We start from the raw sequence: 19,019 nt of genomic DNA, 5'->3' as shown, positions 1-19,019 counted from the left end.
AAATCTCCGTCGTTGGACATCAAATCTCCGTCTTTGGACATCAAATCTCCGTCTTTGGACATCAAATCTCCGTCTTCAGACATCACACCTCCGTCTTTAGACATCAAATCTCCGTCTTAGACGTCAAATCTCGTCTCCAGACATCGGCTCACATCAGCCCTCAACGCCCAGCCCTTGCCAATGTCCAGCAGAAAAAAGACGTTGTTGAAGGTGATCATCCTCGGCGACTCGGGCGTCGGCAAAACGTCGCTCATGCAGCAGTTCGTCAACAACAAGTTCTCGCACCAGTACAAGGCCACCATCGGCGCGGACTTCCTCACCAAGGACTTGGTGATCGACAACAAAACCGTGTCCTTGCAGATCTGGGACACGGCCGGGCAGGAGCGGTTCCAGAGCCTCGGCGTGGCGTTCTACCGCGGCGCCGACTGCTGTGTGTTGTGCTACGATGTGACCAACGAGAAGTCGCTCAACAACTTGCCGTCGTGGAAAGACGAGTTCTTGATCCAGCTGAACGTGCAGAACCCGCAGGACTTCCCCTTCATTGTGATTGGCAACAAGATCGACGTTGACGAGAGCAAGAAGATCGCGTCGTTGCAAAAGAAGTTGATGCACGTGACCAAGAACCAGTTGGGCGGCCTGAACTACCCGGTGTTCGAGACCAGCGCCAAGGACTCGGTCAACGTGGAGTCTGCGTTCGAGGTCATTGCCAAGATGGCCTTGCAGCAGGAGGAGTTGACCGAGAGCTCGCGCAACGACGCGGGCGATGACTACAACGACGCCATCAACATCCACTTGGAGAACCCCGCTGGGGGGTGTGCGTGCTAGGCCCTTGGTACGTGCCGCCGGTTTGCCGGTTAGGCCGGTTCTGGCAGCCTGGCCCTATTTAATACCGTGGTTCAAAATCAACGCAAGGAAATACTGGTGGCCTGTAGACGTGCGTGTGCTGTGGACGTGGGTGTTTCTGTGGACGCGGATGTATTGTGGAGTAGTGTGGAGTTACAGTGGATTTGCTGTGAAGTTACTGTGAAGTCACTGTGAAGTTACTGTGAAGTTACTGTGAAGTTACTGTGAAGTTACTGTGAAGTTACTGTGAAGTTACCGTGAAGTTACGGTTGAGTTTCTGCAGATGTGGATATTCTTTGGATCTATTAGACGACTTGGCGGAGAGTTCGGAAATGACTCGTGTTCTTGCTTGGAATCACAGGGTCCTTCAAAACTCCGAAGAACGCCGAAACTAGGTCTCCCTTTCCTGAACTGCGGAAGCCCTACAAACTTGACAGTCCTGAGATACTCGTTGCGGTCGGCTCACGGCTCTTAGAATCGAGCATGTTGCTGTTTTCGACATGAATATATATTCCTTTTCGTTGATGTTTTCTTCTCTTTGCTTTTTTGTTTTTCCCAGCTTGAATTCCCGGCCGAAATGGCCTTGGTCTTCGTATTGATCGTGCGTTGTCGTCCACGCTTGCTTCCCTGAGCTCAGCCTCCAGAGTATGAGCAAGACAACAAGTACAATAGTCAAGATTTAACTGGAGTCAAGTAAATGGAAATGAAGTAATCAGTAATAGAGTCAACAGAAGTAGAGTTAGGAGAAGTAGAGTTACCTGGAGTAGAGTAAACAGAAATAAGTAAACCGAAGTAGAGGCAACAGAGCCAAAGTAAACATACGTAGAATCAACAGAAGTAAAGCCAACTGAAATAAATTCAACTGAAATAGACTCAACTGGAAGTATGGGCTCAATTAGTTAGAGCGCAAACAAAGAGCAAGTGTGGCTCAAACTAATACCGGAAGGAACACCACGATTAGAAATGAAGCCAAAACTAGATATTTTCATGTTACATAAAGTTACAAGTATAAAAGCAACTAAAAGAGTGTGTTTACGGGTGAATCCTCCTGCAAGAAAAAATCCACTATTAGAATGAATACACTACTAGAAGGAAAGCAAGTAATAGAGTCAAAATCACTGCAAGAAACGACACTATTGAAATTGAAGCCTTCACCAGAAGTAAATCTACCACTTAAATTAAAACTACTATCGGAATCAAAACCAATACCTGAAAAAAAATAATTGCTAGAAGACACTACTAGAATTAACACTAACAGAGCCAAAACCATTACCTGAAGAAAATTCACTGCTAGCCAGTCCACTGCTAGAATCAAAACTATCAGAACTAAATCATGAAGAAAATCCACTGCTTGTAGAATTGAAGACACCATCAGAATAAAAACCACTATCAGAAGGAAAGCCACTTATTGAGTCACTACTAAAGCAAGATCCATTACTAGAATTGAAAACACCAACAGGATCGAAACCACCACCAGGATCGAAACCACCACCAGAACTTAAACCACTACTATAGGGATAAATAATATGAGAATCCATTATTCGAAGAAAAGCCACTACTAGAAGGACAGATACTGTGAGAATCCATTATTAGAAGTAAAGCCACTGCCAAAAGGACAGATACTATGAGATTACACTATTAGGAGTAAAGCCACTACCAGAAAGATAAATACTATGAGATTCCATTATTAGGAGTGAAGCCACTACCAGAAGGACAAATACTATGAGAACCCATTATTAGGAGTAAAGCCACTACCAGAAGGACAGATACTATGAGAATCCATTATTAGAAGCGCACCACTACCAGAAGGAAATATACAACTATAAGTACACCACCATGAATAAGCGTTCGTCTATGATGAAACGTAGAAAGAAGTCAAACCCCCAAAAACACCCACATCCATAAGCAAAGCAAACCCGCACACAGTGCCCGGCCGGGCCCAGCCTACTATCCCACGCCCTACTTCAAGCAGTTGCACACCACCTTCAACAACAAATCCACCAACAGATTCCCCGTCTTGAATTCCTGCTGCTGGGGCTGCGGCTGGTATTGCGGCTGTTGTTGGTACTGGGGCTGCTGCTGGTATCCCTGGCCCATTGGCGACGAGTCCCAGTGGGACGGAATGTTCAGGTTCGATGTGTTCGTAAGTTCAATCACCATGACCCCGGCGTTGTGTGGATCCACGTAGTGCTTCAAGCGGGACTCGTCGCACATCTCGTCAATGGCAGGCTTCAACTTGGCCACTCCATTCTGCGAGTGCAAGCCTTTGCCCACTATGACCTTGATGTGCGGCTGGTTGGTGCGTATACACTCGCTGATGCGCCTCTGCAAAATCCACTTGGCCTCCTTCACGTACAAGCCGTGCAAATCGATCTCGTCGCTCTTGGAGTCCGTGTTGTTTTCGATGAAGACGTACTCTGCGGCCTTCTTGTTGCAGTTTTCGGCCTCCTGTAACACCTGCTTCAGCTGCTCGCTGAGCTCATGTGCCTTTTGCTTATCGCCTCTCTGGTACGCCTGCTGCGACTGCTGGGAAAGCTTGTTTTTCTTCTCGTACAAGTCCGACGCCTGTTGCCTATAGTCCTTATAGGTGGAGTCTGTGGCGTGGTTGTAGTCTCGCTCGTCGAAAAGAGCCGCGCCTCTTTCAAGAACTGAAGTCATGATACTACCTTGCCTGTGCTTTCTTGCACTTCTGCCGCTCACTCGGGTATTTGGCAGACGAACGGCTGAAACCAGACATCTGGTGGAGAAGGGCACTGTCTGTGCACCCGTACACCACCGGAATTGGTCCAGGACATTCCCAGATGAGGCTGGCCGGTCCTCCAACAGCCAGGTTCCGGAGACCAGTGCTACTTTTGCAAATGGGGCACATCGGCCCCGCACGAAATACTGGCCCCTTGGCCGACGGTGGCTTTTCACATGCTGCCAGGCACAAGACTCTACGAGACTACGGCGTTGTTTTCTAAAACACTGTATTAGTGGGATATGTGGAACCAACAAAAGCAGACTAGTCAGACTAGTTAACTTACTTCTTGGCAGCCTTTTGAGCAGCCTTGGTGACCTTACCGGCCTTGTCGGACTTCTCAACAGCCTTGATGACACCGACAGCAACGGTTTGTCTCATGTCTCTGACGGCGAATCTTCCCAAAGGTGGGTAGTCGGTGAAAGCCTCAACACACATTGGCTTGGTTGGGACCATCTTGACAATGGCGGCGTCACCGGACTTGACGAACTTAGGCTCGGACTCCAAGGACTTACCAGTTCTTCTGTCGATCTTCTCCAACAAGGTGTCGAACTTACAGGCAATGTGGGCAGTGTGACAGTCCAAGACTGGGGAGTAACCGGAGGAGATTTGACCTGGGTGGTTCAAGACAATGACCTGGGCGGTGAAAGAAGCGGCACCCTTTGGTGGGTCCTGCTTGGAGTCACCACAGACGTTACCTCTTCTGATCTCCTTGACGGAGACGTTCTTGACGTTGAAACCAACGTTGTCACCTGGAAGACCCTCGACCAATTGCTCGTGGTGCATCTCGACGGACTTGACCTCAGTGGTGACACCAGCTGGGGCGAAGGTGACGACCATACCGGCCTTGATGACACCGGTCTCGACTCTGCCGACTGGCACCGTTCCGATACCACCGATCTTGTAGACATCTTGCAATGGCAATCTCAAGGCCTTGTCGGTTGGTCTCGAAGGTGGCTCAATGGCGTCAATGGCCTCCAACAAGGTCTTACCGGTGGACTTACCGGCCTTGGTCTCCTTCTCCCATCCCTTGTACCAAGGACAGTTGGTGGAGGCCTCAATCATGTTGTCACCGTTCCAACCAGAGATTGGGACGAATGGCACAGTCTTGGGGTTGTAACCGACCTTCTTGACGAAGTTGGAGGTCTCCTTGATGATCTCCTCGAATCTGTTCTTGTCCCACTTGACGGAGTCCATCTTGTTGACAGCAACAATCAATTGTCTGACACCCAAGGTGTAAGCCAACAAAGCGTGCTCTCTGGTCTGGCCGTCCTTGGAGATACCAGCCTCGAACTCACCGACACCACCGGCGATAATCAAGATAGCACAGTCAGCCTGGGAAGTACCAGTGATCATGTTCTTGATGAAATCTCTGTGGCCTGGGGCGTCAATGACAGTGACGTGGTACTTTGGAGTCTCGAACTTCCACAAAGCAATGTCAATGGTGATACCTCTCTCTCTCTCGGCCTTCAACTTGTCCAAGACCCAAGCGTACTTGAAAGAACCCTTACCCAACTCAGCGGCCTCCTTCTCGAACTTCTCGATGGTTCTCTTGTCAATACCACCACACTTGTAGATCAAGTGACCGGTGGTAGTGGACTTACCGGAATCGACGTGGCCGATGACAACAACGTTAACGTGAGACTTCTCTTTACCCATGGTGAAATACTATGAAAATCTTGAGAAAAAAAGGGAAAAAATAGCAGGCGGCGCCTGTGCGGATGACGCGGTTTATATATTGCAGATTTTTTCTTTCTTTTTTTTGCGGCAATGCGATAGGAAAAAATTTTCCCTGGTCTTTTTCTCTGCGGCGTGTACACAGCGCGCAGTGGCAGTCGCCGCGCGACATTAAATCGGCACCGGGACGACATCCTGGGGGCTGCCAGGACAGCGGCTGCCGCCTCAAAAAGAAACCACCCTCGGCTGCCTCCTGGCGGCTGCTTAAAAAATTCGTCGAGTCCGAGCCGTTTTTCAATGGGTGGCAGGGGCCCAGCAAACGTGGCCAGAAATATATTGTGTGCAGGGCCGCTGGTCGTGCGTGCGCTGCTTCTGCTCCGCTGGGCATCGCAGAATGGGTGCGCGACATTTTGGGCGCAAGCTCTCCTGGTGATTGGAAGCCTGGCTGATGAAAATCCCATCACGTGACTCGCCTCCGGCGTGTTCCCAGCCAAAACCAGTGGTTTCGGCATACAAATAGAAGAATCCAAAGAGCATTGCCTTGCTGCGCGGGTTGCTCTGGCGTCGAGGCCTGGTGGTTATTTGCGGTTGTGTGCAGAGATGGAATAAGACAGACCCTTTCCAGTTTTGAGGTCCCCCCGCCTTCATAGGAGTCTAGCAGAGGCGTCATAGCTCTTTTATTTTCAATCTTACAAACACAGAATGCTGTCTTTATTCCAGCACCAGCCATCACAAATACCAAACCCACAAAAAATAAAAGGTGCCAATTTTCAGTAGAAGCAAAAAACATGTCGATTGTTTTTCCCATGTCTTTTGTATCTCTTACATATCCCTTATATATCATGATGCATTTCTATCGCCCTAGACCCCGAAAGACCATGTCGATGTCTGTTAACGCGCACGCCTTTCGATTGTCTAATGTCGTCTGTCTGCGTTTTCGCAGCTATCTGCCCGACGAAGCCAGAACCGCACGCCATGGACAATACATCAAATTAAAGATTTGAGAAAATTGCCGTGCAAGATCTTTTTCGTACCTTTCCTTAAATCACGCTTAGCTTGGCGGGCCACGATTTCTAGTGAGTCTTGAAAGATTTTAGATTTGAAGTCGAAAATGCCGACATGCTGGAGTATTCTATGTAATGTTGCACTTCGACAAGAATATTTTTGTTCTATGACAAAATATGAGCACAGTGCGAACTATTGTCACCATGTTTATTAGCACCACCAAAATTTGAAAACAGACCCGTTTATCGTTTTGCGGAGAAACAGTATAATCCAGCCTATCCTCTATTCACTGACTGAGCCACATTCTGCGGAATTTCGCAAGTGCTTCTGAATCTCTGCTTTTGAACATCCCCAATATCTCCCGTATGAGACCATGCGCGCGCTTGCATAATGGAGGTATGCGGCAAGTACTTATAGTCGTCACCAAGCGTGCCGTGACCATGAGAGTTGACAGGCCCATTGCCAATAGAAGACTCAGAAGAAAGATGAATGAATAAATATATACGCTAGTCCTGTTTGCGACATCAGCCTCCGGTTCTTCGATCCTCCTCACGGCACAACGTAGTTTTCAACGAGTAGAATACCCCATACAGAGGAATATTGAACCTGTGGCGTGGGTGCCATTCCTCAGCCTCGGGTTCTTCTCCTTTTCGGAAGCCTCTCGTGCAAATCTTCGACCTTCTTCCAAAGATCGTTTTCGCCCATATTGGAGCCCGCACTGCCGTAGCCGACCTGGGTGAGGTTTTCGTCATTGATGCTGATATCGGCCTCGCCATCCCCATCACGGTCCTCAAGCGCATCGCCCTCCTTCGACCGAAGGATCTTGTCAGTGAGGGATTCTCCGCCCCCCACCAACCTGCCGTACCTGTGCTTGTCTTTTGACTTGCGCGGTGACGGGAGCTGTACGCGCACGTCCAGAGGTTCCTCGTCGCATGCCAGGACGTCTCCCCCCTGCTTGTGTCCCGTGCCACTGGCAAAGTCTATTAGCGACGAGAATTTGCCACTTTTGTTCGGCGCAAAGATACACCATGCGCGGTCGGAGATTTCGGGGAGCTTCAAGTTGGGCTGGTCACCCAGGATTTGAACCATCTCCCATAGGTACGCCGCTGACACAACTGGGATGTTCCATTTCTTGGCGGCATTGATCTTGTTGCGGGTCGACATCGCCGACACCGAGCGCGAGTCATCGCCGTTGGTGTAGACAGGGCAATCCAAGAGCTCGGTGGGCGCGTAGTCGAAGAGCGCCGGGCTAGCGGCGGTTAAGGTTTTACGGAAAACGTTGATGTTGACAACAAGTAGGTCACGCTTGGAGGAAAACACATCGCAGAACTCGAGGTTGAGAAGGCCAACCAACTTCTCAATATGGAGGAGCTCCACACCCGTGAAGCCGGACACGCAGACCTTGAACCGCCGGAGCAGCGGCACAAGGCCTGGCATGGGACGGCACCATGCGTCCTGGCGGAGAGCATTGTAGTACACGCTGCGCTCAACAAACCAGTCGGTGACCACGGCGATCTGCTTGGCGCTGACACGCCGTACCGTGGCGCGCGGAAGCATCAGAAGCATGAGATGGGCCTGTGGACCGTCGCGCACGCGCAACAAGATATGGGAGATTGTCACGTCGTCGGAGGCGGTGGCGACCGCGCCCCGGTGGGACTCCACAACCCGGCGGAGGAGATTCTGCTCGGGCACAGAGAGGCCGACGGGAAGGAACGTGAGTCCACGGAAGAGCTGCGGCCCGGGGTCGGCATCGGAGCCAGTGCCCGTGTGCGTCTCAGAAGCAGCCCTGGCGCTAGAGTCAACTGCCGGTTCTAGACCAGCCCCCGACTCAGGGTCAGCGCCCGAGCCGAGCGCCAGCGCCTCGGCCCACGAGCTACTGCCCTGCACCTGCTTGGCCACTGGGACATGTGTGCTGCTCATGATAGACGTCCAGACGTCGGAGGTTTTTTTCAACACGGGTCGCTCGCGCTTCTCCACAACTGCAACCAGTACACGCTCGGGCCGGAGGCGCGTTAAGTAGAGGCTCTTCCACGCAAACAGCGTGCTGCTGTAGAGGTTGGGTGCACCGGGCGTCAATTCATAGTCGTCCAAATGGAGCGCGGCGCCACGGAGGCACGAGTCGTAGACCCACATGGGGTGCACCACGGGCACGTGCCACTCAAGCGCCATGCGGTAGCGCTTGCCCTCGGCGGCGGTGCCCACCAACACGGCACAGTCGGAGGTGAGCGTGGCGCTGACGTCGGCGCCCAATTCTTGCATGGCGCCGATCAAGTCGGTGGCCAGAAACGGGTCCTGCGGCACGACTGGCGGCATGGCACCCGCGGGCGGCTGGCGGAACCGCTCGCCAAACAAGCGCGTGTGGTGCTCCGGCAGCGGGCGGTCCACACGGGCCACACACACCGTGAAGCCGCTGAAAACGGGGAGCAAGTGGCGGCGAATGTCCAAGTCGTTATCTGCGCCGGCGACCCAGCGTGCGTGGAGATCGGCGACAGCTTCAGGCGACACAAACGCAATGTCGTGCCGGTACCGCACGGAGTACTTGTACTTTTCAGTCCGGCGGCCGCCCACAACCAAGTAGTCCACCAGGCTCATCAAGTCCGAATGGAGTGTTCCGCCCATGGCGGTGATCTGCGAGCCAAGCTGCTGCCGGTGTGCGGATACAAGGCCCGTGCAGCAAAAGTTCATGCCCAGAAAGGGCTTCGACATGATGCGTGAGAGGCGTGTAGGAGGCGTGTAGGAGGTGTGGTGTGGGGGATGCTTTGCCGATGGAATCTGATGACTGGAGCATAGGTTGGAGTGGTTTGTACTGTGTGCAGGCGCGACGCGTCGCAGACTAGAGCTGTGAGCGGGTGAGCGCAATGAGAAGGGTCCGGATGTGAGGGTGTTTTGATTTGCAGCCAACGCCCTTTCTAGGCCCAGTTTTGTGTTTTCCAAAAACGTTTTGTTATATTTTTCTTAAATCTATCCTTGACTTCTCTCCTTGTGTTTCTGGTCTTTTGTGCTTGCTCTTTTGACCGCTTCGTAGTATGTTGATGTTAGAAGTGGATGTGCTTTGATCACGTGTTTATCTTTTATCTTCAAGTTTGTCGTTTGTCTTTAGGTTTGTCGTTTGTCTTTAGGTTTGTCGTTTGTTTTTGGTTTGTCGTTTGTCTTTTGTTTTGTCGTTTATCCTTGGCTTGTTGCTCATCTTTGGATTTGTTGTCATCTTTTAGTCTGTTGTTTAGCTTGTTTGTTTAGACAATTGTTAGTCTGTTGATCAGTTGATTGTCTGTTTTCGTATCTTGCTTTCATATGATTTGCATCCCCTGTTTATTTCCTGTTATATTTTCCTTCACAAGGCTAACTTTCATAATACTCCTCAATTTCTACAGTTATGATTCAAACCATTGATGCTCTCAGACTGCAATTATAGTAAGAGATTTGAGGATATGCCGCCGGGGCGAGTTTCAAGCCGCAAACCCCCGTGCCTCCCGAATATTCCAGCAGCTGGGAGGGCACGTCACGTGTCGCATGGTTCAAACCAAGATGAGACAAACAGCTTAAACCCAAGAGCGCCTGATTTCTTGCACGTGTTCGATTAGGATGCAGTGGAACAGACTCTGTGGTAACGAGATTCTTTTCTTCTGTTTCCTACTTCTGATTTTTATCTTCTGATTCCGATGTTCTGGTTTCAAGGGTCCTGTTTCTTGACTTCTTGCTGACTGAAGTTTTGTTTTGACGCGGTTTTATGCTTGATGCTTCTGGTGTCTTCTTTTGGCATTCTTCTTTTCTGAGTCCCTTGTCTTGCATCCTTTTTTTTGCATCCCTCTTTATTGCATACATCTTTATTGCATCCTTCTCACCGTTTCAGATGTTCAGTAGTCATTGCTCTCGAAGAGGAATGTTTGCAGCCACGCCCAACGAGACAGTGGCCTTGTTTCTCATCATGCCCTAATATACCCGCCCAGAGGACATTTCAGTCTCAAGCACAACCTCTACTCACTGTATGAAGAAATTTCCATAACTAAGCTGGTTCGCGCATCACCATATCATGTCACTAATAAACAGCATGTCACTAATAAACAACATGTCACTAATTAAGACCAGACCAAAAAGTCCGACTGGCATCCCAACCGAAAGTCGACAAACTACTATTTACTTCGGCATGACTCGTATCCCACTGGATCATGAAAACAAGGCACAAAACCCGGATACGAAGACCTGCTTTCAGGCATACAAAGACCACCCCCAGCGTTTTGATTGCTCGCCGAATTTCGCGACGCTCTCCAAACCTCGCGTGGGCCAGGCGAACAGGCGCATCACGTGACCCCGTTTCCCGGCCGCCACAATCATGGGTCCTGACCAGCTGGTTCCAAAAGTGGTGTAGCGGGCCCCGGCAGCCTTCTTCTTCCAAAGGAAATGTGCAGAATCCTTGCCGTTTCCAGGCAAATGAGGCTTTGCATCCAGGCACCTCCACAGGGGCGGGCCAAACATGCGGCGTTTGTCGGGGGAGATATTTCGTTGCACCCAAAAGCCGTTGTTTTAGCGCGCTACAATAGTACGTGGGGAAATACACGAACAGACAAGGGTGGATGGCCATTGGTTCGTGGCATCGTTTCTGGGGCGTCCGTTTTCCGGCGTCGTTTTGGGAAATGCTGCTACAGGCTTATTCTGTGGAAACAGTATTTTTTCTGGTCAAACTCGCCACGAAACATGAGAACCACTAATTACGAGCCAACCAATGGGCCCGTCCCGCGGCGGACGTACCAGGCACCTCGTATCCGCATATTTATGTTTCTTCTTTTTTTAGCCCGAAAAAGCTTGGCACGCCGCACGAGGCTCCGGGGCCCACAGACCCATGTGGTTGGCGAGGACCACGGTACTGCACCCAACGCACTTGCAGCGGCCTGCACGAATAGGGGCAACACAAGAAAAAGGGAGGGGAAACCAAAACAAATACTCGGCTAAAGATTCCCGCGCACCCCGAGCCCGCGAGAATCCCCCGAATTATTCCGAAGCTTATTTTGAGCCACTGGAATTCCATGGGCTTCGGCTTAGAAGATCCTACAGATTTCTCTGATTCATGGGGTGCCTCAGATAAGGCGGAGCCGCCCGGCTCAAGCCCCCTGGAGGCCCTGCAATAATCCGCCCGATTTTCTGGATCCTTCTCTGGTGATCGCCGGGACTTGTTGCGCAATCATTGAAGGACATTATAGCGGCCTTGCATTCGTAGAATTCTTTGGAGATTTTCATATCGCACTAGTAAAATATCCGGGGGTTTTCGTAAGGCGCATAGTATCAAGCCAGAGCAAGCCAATGGGGGCGAATCAGCGGTGTGGGTGGGACCCCCTAATTCGGGCACCATAGATTTGCGAATTTCAAGGACTGAGAGTGCATATGTGGAAGCTTGTACCACTAAGCATCCCCCACTCGAATGAAACTGAGCAACTCTGCTTTTTTGGGTAAACTACGAGCAGATAAAGGTAGAGATACTAAATGAACAAATGGAAAAATAAGCAACCTTCTGGCCCCGTGAGTCATTAGCAACACTCGGTCGAGCAATCGAATGGTACCACCACCTCTGCGAAACAGGAAACCTTGCTTAGTTAGGAAGGACCGCCGTCATATAATCCCCATGGGTGTTTACTCTTGCCAGACTGGGACGACGAGCCGCATGTATCCTACACATACAAATTTGCTCCACTCACCATGAGTCGGCGCGCAAGCGTATTCTATATTTAGTAATCTCTTGTATAGAGTGGATCTCGACAAAATAGAGGAGGGAACTCCGAACCTAGTCAATACGCTCGTTCTTTTGAGCGCAGAGAGAAAACAAACAAAGACCAAGGAGCATATGCCCAGATCTATGGCCCGGGGAGTTTTCCTAGACCAGGAAGCGCCGGTGTAGCACAATCAAATGAGTGTGGAGCCAGCGCCGAAGTCTATTTGTTTTCCTTAAAGTTTCTCATTTCTGACCTTGCCTACTCTTTTTTCCACGAGGCCGCAAGCGCGCGCAGTGACGAAATGGCTTGTGCGCTGAGAGCGAATGTCTATGTACAGTACTCCCATAAGGAGGGTGAGCCAGGGTAGCAAGGGCCCTCTCTACAGAGTGCCGGAAAATGCTGTCTGCAAGGTGAGACGGTAAGGGCCATTAAAGCCCACTTCAAAAGCAGGTCAAATACCAGATGAAAGACTGGCTGGAGCAGCTGGCGTGGTCCTGGATCTCGTTTGGGTGGAGTGCCGATGTGCATGCACACGCGAACAAGCGCCAAGCACTTCGCGGTGCGCAATTCCGCCGGCCTGCACATGCGGCTGTTTTTGCTAAACACACATCCAGGACTGCCCCACGGCGACGCACGATGCGGATATGCCTGCTAATTAAAAAAACCGTATATAAGAGGCCCCGGCCCTCAGGCTACCAACACTTTTTTCTCCATTACAATTAATCAAGTCACTCGCTAAACATGCAATTCTCCACCGTCGCTGCCATCTCCGCCTTGTCCGCCACCGCCTTGGCCGGTTACCACAACGCCACCACCGTTACCACTGATGTCACCGTCACTGGCTACACCACCTACTGCCCAGAGTCCACCGTGATCACCATCACCACCTGTGACACTGTCTGCAAGCCTCACACCATCACCGTCTCTGAGGCCACCACCTTGACCATCACCGAGGAGTGTGTTGTCCCAACCACCTACACCACTGAGACCTACACTGAGACCATGGAGTGGACCACCGAGACCAAGGAGACCGCCACCTCCACTGCTGCCCCAGCTTACACTTCTGCCACCGTCTCCACCTACGAGGGTGCCGGTGCCAAGAACGTTGCTGGTGTTGTCGCTGGTGTCGCCGCCGTCGCTGCTGCTTTGTTGTAAGCGGAGAACTAGCTTCTTCGTGGATCTATAATTCACTTTCGGTATCAGGTATAATTCAATATTAAAATGTTTTTAATTATCGATCGTAGTCTCCCTAATAAGCTGCGCTATAATGTCTGGCTGCCTCGGATGGCTCTGCGCGCGGCGGCTGTTGAGCGAGGTGTTTGTTGTGTGTATTACCGCGCACAAGGGCCCTGTGCACTCCGGGCCACTTTTCTGCCTTGCAGGACGCACACTTGGATACGAGGCTTGCCTGGGCTTTTGGCCAAAAGACTCGGGCGACTGGTATGCGTTGCTGGTGAGCCTCTAGGCATTCTGATTGGCCGCTGCTGCATGGCGAGGGCAAATTGAGCGATTTACGCGGATGCCGGCCATGCAGCTAGTGCGCTGGGTGCAGCGCAAAACTTCCCCTATGAAACGTGCTGTATATGGGCAGGCCGGCAATGGGTGGAACTGTGGTGCCAGCATTCCCCGGCCTTCGACGTTTCATGATTTTTTTTGCTGCTATTCGTGAAACGCCAGTGGAACAAGCGCGTCACGTGCTGGGCGACATGTGATCGGCCAGGTCGTGTCATTGTTCATTGTACTTCTAAGTAAGCCCTCACTGCACTGTGAGTTTACTAGGCTTTGACTCGTAGATTTTTCGAACTCAATTGGGTAGTAGTTCTAAATCCTGACGATGCTCGAACGGGAACGTGCGACGTAATTGCAGATGGACAAGAACATGGTGTTATGATAGTGATCGTCGAATGAGGGAAGCACGCTTTTGGAATTACGGCGAGCCGCTTCTCCGTTCTGTCCCCTTGCAATTTTTTTTGGATAGTATGCTGACGGGCCCGTAGAATAGTATTAATATGTTTTGGGTTGCGGCTGCGGCCCCCTCGACCAGGCTTATGGGAGTTTATGCAGACACAAGGCTGGCGTTGCCGAATAAATTCATATATATCAATAATCTCGATGCGCCTTGGAAATAGGCACGGGCGGCTTGACGTACCGACTCCGCCCGAGGAGTTGTGAGATGTGTGTTTGAAATACAAATTAGATACCGAAAACAAGCTGACACTCTTGGAGGCAGACGTTGATGGAGAGATTGTGTAGTCCGTAGCATGAGTTTGTAGATGCCAGAGACAAGTTTAGTATTTTGAAGCGGAAGACTGGAGGAGCCGAGCTCAGCCGGCAATAAAAATTATGTTCTGGCTTGGATCTGGCAAGGCGTTTGCAGCAGGGTCACTGTAGAGCAAGCCATGCCTAATAAACAGAAAACGAGCGTAAACCCAGGCACACAGTCTGGCAGATTAGGAACAGTCAAGCAGAAAGGGGCATTGCTAACTGGGTAAACCTGTCTTGAAGATCACTATATTTTGATTTGACGGATGCGCGGACAGTGATTTGAAGCGGATTTGATATACCAGTGTAGATGCTGTCAAAGTACCGGAGACAATGATCTGGGTGGGCGAAGAAGTCTCAGATTAGTAATCTATGTTTTTGCGTTATCAATGTGCTTGATGAGACACATGCGTGTTGCAGATGGGCATTGGTGCATGACGTCGTTTATGGGCTAATCTCTGGTTTTAAAGCGAGTTTGTTTTTTCAGAGACAGCTGTGATGTCAAAGTTGAGATATTTGAATTTCAGAAGGTCCATGGTCTATGCTGCTTTGGGGTGTCGAAAATGATGTATGGAGTGTCGAAGGAGATGCTCATGAATGATGGAACCCATGAAGAGGATAGCAAGTAAGCATGCAATTCTTTTCGTTGAAAGCTGTGCGGCATGGACAATCGGAGGGGCCATGAATATTCGGTGCCTTTGGAAAATCTGGTGCGTATGAAAGCGTGATTTCCGGAATATCTGATGCTAGCTAGACCAGGAATCAAAAGCATGACTCGATTCTTTGGCATGTAAACGAGTTTTGAAAGAAAAGAAAAGCGGGGAGTGGAGGCGGCCTTAACGCTCCTATTCGAGCTCGTACTCGCTAAAAGGCTTGCTCCTTTTTTTTTGCAGTACGCGTTGAAAAGAGCCACTCTTTGTAAAAGAGAGTTGAAGAGACTGTTTGGATGAGAGAGTAGCTGTATGGGAGAGGCTGGGAATGGAACAGAGTGTGAAGGCGAACATTTGTAAAAGGTTATTTGGAAAACTGAGTATTTGTAAGAGGATATTTGGAAGAGAGTATTCTCAAGAGAGTGTTTGCAGGGGAGGATTTTTAAACAGGGTGTTTATGTAAAAAGAGTATTTGCAAAGGAGAGTATCTGTGAAAGAGAATATTTAGACGGTAGGCAGTATTAGGATGGAAGAGTGTGAAAACGAGTATTTTCAAAGAAGAGCCTTTGCACGAGAGTATCAGTAAAACTGAGTATGTGCAAGGGAGAGCGTTTTTATGAAAGATTTTTTGGACGGAAGAGACTAGCTGGATGGAAGAGAGTGAAAGAGAGTATTTGTCAAAGAGAATATTCATGAAAAAAAGAGTATTTATGAAATCAAGTATCTGAAGGGAGAACTAGGATGGAAAGAGTATTTGTAAGATGATATTTGTAAACAAGAGTATTTATGACAAAATGTGATTGTAAAGAAGAGTATATGTGAAAAGGAGCATTCATGATAGTGAGTATTTGTGAAAGAGACTATTTGGATGGAGGAGCCTAGTTGAATGGTCGAGAGAATTGGGATGAAAGAAAGTGTAAAAGAGAGTATTGGCAGAAAAGAGTATTTGAAAGAGAGTATCTGAACGAGAGAGTGTTTGAAGGAGAGAGTGTTTGAATAGTAGAGAAAATTAGGATGGAAGAGAGTACGAAAGAGAGTTTTAGTAAGAGATAATTTTCAAAAGAGGGATTGTAGAAGCGAATTTGTGAAGCTGAGTATTTCAATAGAGAGCCTTTGCAAGACAGTATATGTAAGGAAGCAATGAATGAAAGAGACTAGCTGGTCGATAGGGAGTAGTAAGATGGAAGATAAGAGTATTTGCAAAAGAGATTTTTATGAAAAAGAGTATCTATAAGAAAGGACTTGTAAAAATGAGTTTTTGTAAAAGAAACTACTTGGATGAGAGAAACTATTTACATGGTAGAGCGTTGAGGAGAGTGTGAAAGCGAGTATTTGTAAGAGCGTATATATAAGAGAAGAAAGTATATATCAGAGAGTATTTGTAGAAGAGATTTTTGTAAGGTAGTATTGAGATGGAAGAGAGTATTGGTATTAGAGTTCTTGTAATAGACAATTTGCAACAGAGTATTTGTACTGAAGTATTTGTAGAAGAGAGTGTTTAAAAAAAAGAGTATTTCTAAAAGGGAGTCTTTGTGAAAAGGAGTATTTGTGAAAGAGGCTATTTGGATAAAAGAGACTAGTTGGATGGTAGGGAGTATTAGGATCGAAGAGAGTGTAAAAGCGAGTATCTGCAAACAAGAGCCTTTGTATGAGAGTATTTGCAAGAGAGTATAAGAGTGCTTGGATAGTAGAGAAGAGAGTATATGTAAAGAGTATTTGTGGAGGGGTATTTGTTAAATTGTTTGGGAAAAAGTATCAGTGAGAGAGTATTTGTAAAAGATATTAAAGAGCCTAGTTAAATAATGGAGAGTATTGGGATGAAAGAGAGTATTACAAAAGAGAGTATTTGTAAAAGAATGTTTTTGAAAGAGTACTTGTAAGAGAGTACTTGTAAGAGAGTACTTGTAAGAGAGTATTTGTAAGAGAGTAAGAGTGCTTGGATAGTAGAGAAAATCAGGATGAAGAGAGTACGAAAGAGTATCTATAAGAGAGTATTCGTGGAAAAGTATTTGTTAAAGAGTATTTGGCTATTTGGGAAAGAGTGTTTGTAAAAGAGACCTTTTGGATGAGAGATACAAGTTGAATGGTAGAGAGTATTTGGATGAAAGAGACTAATGGATGGTAGAGAGACCTTTTGGATGGGGGAGTCTTGTTGAATGGTAGCGAGTATTAGGATGGAAGAGAGTATTTCCAAAAGAGGTTTGCAACTCAGGTGGAATTTCCTGCTTGGCCTCTCTCATAATCTTGCACAAGTCACCACCCATCTTGGGGTTGGCGTCAGTGAAGAAGGAAACAGCGGTACCAGTGGTGTTGGCTCTACCGGATCTTCCGATTCTGTGGACTTAGTATTCAATGTTACCTGGCATGTCGTAGTTGATAACGTATGTGATATCCTTGACATCTGAAGGATGTTAGTATATCGTGTGGCGGGGTTAGCCAAGCTCAGTGATGACCATATCTACGTTCAAAAGAAAAGGAGTTCGATTTGTATTGATTACGTAGAAAGCACGGTTGAACTGGCCAATCTGCATGAAAGTGTGAAACATAAATCTGTTGTTTAGCCCCAATGAAGAGTCGCTGGAATCACCCAGTACAGATTTCAACAAGGCCAAAATATTGTAGTGCCGCCCGCTTGTCATAAGAAGAGAATCATGTAATAAGTTCATTCGATGTCACCCCAAAAAACAACAGTGCATCTCTTCATCATGGCGCCACAAATCCAGTCAGTATTTTCAATTTCGTTGCGTTTTAGATCGCCCTCGATCGTATCGATTTATTTCGCCCTCTTGCGAGGTGAAGCTTTCTCGTAATCTGTCCTCTCTAGTCTCCTTTACTGACAAAAAAACCTGGCCAGCAGGATAAAAATTGTCAGTTGTCGTTCCGTTCCCATTTGATTTTGATGTTCCTTTGACGTTCTCAGTGTCATCATAAACTGTGGTTAGTAGCAAAGTGCAAGCAAAAAAGTTATACATACCAATATCTCTGGCGGCCACGTCGGTGGCAACCATGATGGGGATTTACCGGATCTGAATTCCTTCAAGACCCAGTCTATTTCGTGTTGATCCTTGTCACCGTGGATGGCCAACGCAGGCCAGCCATCTTGTCTCAAGTAAGAGGTGACCTCGTCATATGCTCTCTTTGAAAGAGGTTTTTAAAAAATGTATTTGGAAAAGATTGTTTTTGAAAGAGTACTTGTAAGACAGTTTTGTAAGAGTATAAGAGTGCCTTGACAGTAGAGAAAGTCAGGAAGGAAGAGAGTAAGAAAGAGTATTAAGAGAGTGTTTGCGGAAAAGTATTTGTTAAAGAGTATTTGGGAAAGAGTCTTTTTGAGAGAGTGTTTTTGAGAGAGTGTTTTTAAAAGAGACCTTTTGGATGAGAGATACAAGTTGAATGGTAGAGAGTATTTGGATGAGAGATACAAGTTGAATGGTAGAGAGTATTTGGATGAGAGATACAAGTTGAATGGTAGAGAGTATTTGGATGAGAGATACAAGTTGAATGGTAGAGAGTATTTGGATGAAAGAGACTAATGGATGGTAGAGAGACCTTTTGGATGGGGGAGTCTTGTTGAATGGTAGCGAGTATTAGGATGGAAGAGAGTATTTCCAAAAGAGTTCTTGTGAAAATGCATTTGGGAAAGATTGTTTTTGAAAGAGTACTTGTAAGAGAGTACTTGGGAGAGAGAATTTGTAAGAGAGTGAGAGTGCTGGGAGAGTAGAGAAAGTCAGGATGAACAGAGACGAAAGAGTATCATAAGAGAGTCTTTGTAAAGAGTATTTATGGAGGAGTATTTCCAAAGCCGAGCGTTCCAAAGATGAGTCTTTGCAAGAGGAATCCCCGCCGGATCCATGACCTGACGGAGCCCACCGAACGTCCGAGGCCCATGGATAGCTGGAGCCACCAACCATCACATGTGGGGAGCTCCAAGTCCGTATATCTGCGGCGCAGAAACACGCAGCGTGCATGGAAGACAATGCCTGTGAGCCTGAATGCACAACCCCGCCGTCAGCGGAGCACGGCTCCCGGAGTAGTCAGGCATCAGCACCGTTGACGGTGCCGATTTGCACCCACCCCCGGACCTAGCAGGCCCCCGGAACCCGCAGAGCCACACCCCCGGAACCCGCAGAGCCACACCCCCGG

At 48.4% G+C, this 19,019-nt stretch overlaps 8 protein-coding genes across 8 annotated transcripts; 4 read left to right on the top strand and 4 right to left on the bottom strand.

Moving 5' to 3' along the window:
• Window positions 1-180: 180 nt before the first annotated feature.
• Window positions 181-825, top strand: YPT72 (Rab family GTPase; the record flags this gene model as incomplete). The annotated part of the gene is made up of 1 exon (XM_018857587.1): window positions 181-825. The coding sequence occupies one exon, from the start codon at window positions 181-183 to the stop codon at window positions 823-825; it is 645 nt and encodes a 214-aa protein (XP_018711619.1).
• Window positions 826-2,564: 1,739 nt separating this feature from the next.
• METBIDRAFT_31711 (uncharacterized protein) lies at window positions 2,565-3,708 on the bottom strand. The gene has a single exon (XM_018855899.1). The coding sequence runs from the start codon at window positions 3,499-3,501 to the stop codon at window positions 2,803-2,805; it is 699 nt and encodes a 232-aa protein (XP_018711618.1). The 5' UTR covers window positions 3,502-3,708; the 3' UTR covers window positions 2,565-2,802.
• Window positions 3,709-3,865: 157 nt separating this feature from the next.
• On the bottom strand, window positions 3,866-5,242 carry METBIDRAFT_41977 (elongation factor 1-alpha; the record flags this gene model as incomplete). Its single annotated transcript, XM_018857475.1, has 1 exon — window positions 3,866-5,242. The coding sequence occupies one exon, from the start codon at window positions 5,240-5,242 to the stop codon at window positions 3,866-3,868; it is 1,377 nt and encodes a 458-aa protein (XP_018711617.1).
• Window positions 5,243-6,892: 1,650 nt separating this feature from the next.
• METBIDRAFT_41878 (protein kinase activating protein) lies at window positions 6,893-8,971 on the bottom strand (the record flags this gene model as incomplete). The annotated part of the gene is made up of 1 exon (XM_018857461.1): window positions 6,893-8,971. One exon carries the CDS (start codon window positions 8,969-8,971, stop codon window positions 6,893-6,895), a length of 2,079 nt encoding a protein of 692 aa, XP_018711616.1.
• Window positions 8,972-10,375: 1,404 nt separating this feature from the next.
• On the top strand, window positions 10,376-11,260 carry METBIDRAFT_174266 (uncharacterized protein). The gene has a single exon (XM_018854713.1). The coding sequence runs from the start codon at window positions 10,664-10,666 to the stop codon at window positions 11,210-11,212; it is 549 nt and encodes a 182-aa protein (XP_018711615.1). The 5' UTR covers window positions 10,376-10,663; the 3' UTR covers window positions 11,213-11,260.
• Window positions 11,261-12,708: 1,448 nt separating this feature from the next.
• PGA26 (Pga26p) lies at window positions 12,709-13,122 on the top strand (the record flags this gene model as incomplete). The annotated part of the gene is made up of 1 exon (XM_018854058.1): window positions 12,709-13,122. One exon carries the CDS (start codon window positions 12,709-12,711, stop codon window positions 13,120-13,122), a length of 414 nt encoding a protein of 137 aa, XP_018711614.1.
• Window positions 13,123-13,234: 112 nt separating this feature from the next.
• Window positions 13,235-13,875, top strand: METBIDRAFT_11673 (uncharacterized protein; the record flags this gene model as incomplete). Its single annotated transcript, XM_018854057.1, has 3 exons — window positions 13,235-13,420; window positions 13,645-13,715; window positions 13,761-13,875. 3 exons carry the CDS (start codon window positions 13,235-13,237, stop codon window positions 13,873-13,875), a joined length of 372 nt encoding a protein of 123 aa, XP_018711613.1.
• Window positions 13,876-16,990: 3,115 nt separating this feature from the next.
• On the bottom strand, window positions 16,991-17,221 carry METBIDRAFT_42645 (uncharacterized protein; the record flags this gene model as incomplete). Its single annotated transcript, XM_018857566.1, has 1 exon — window positions 16,991-17,221. A coding segment is annotated over one exon (231 nt), but the record flags the coding sequence as incomplete, so codon positions are not given.
• Window positions 17,222-19,019: the final 1,798 nt, after the last annotated feature.

Source organism: Metschnikowia bicuspidata, assembly GCF_001664035.1.
Source record: "Metschnikowia bicuspidata var. bicuspidata NRRL YB-4993 chromosome Unknown METBIscaffold_3, whole genome shotgun sequence".
Classification (NCBI taxonomy): Eukaryota; Fungi; Ascomycota; class Pichiomycetes; order Serinales; family Metschnikowiaceae; genus Metschnikowia; species Metschnikowia bicuspidata.
The sequence above is the reverse complement of the archived record's forward strand: the minus strand, read 5'-3'. Positions and strand labels throughout refer to the sequence as shown.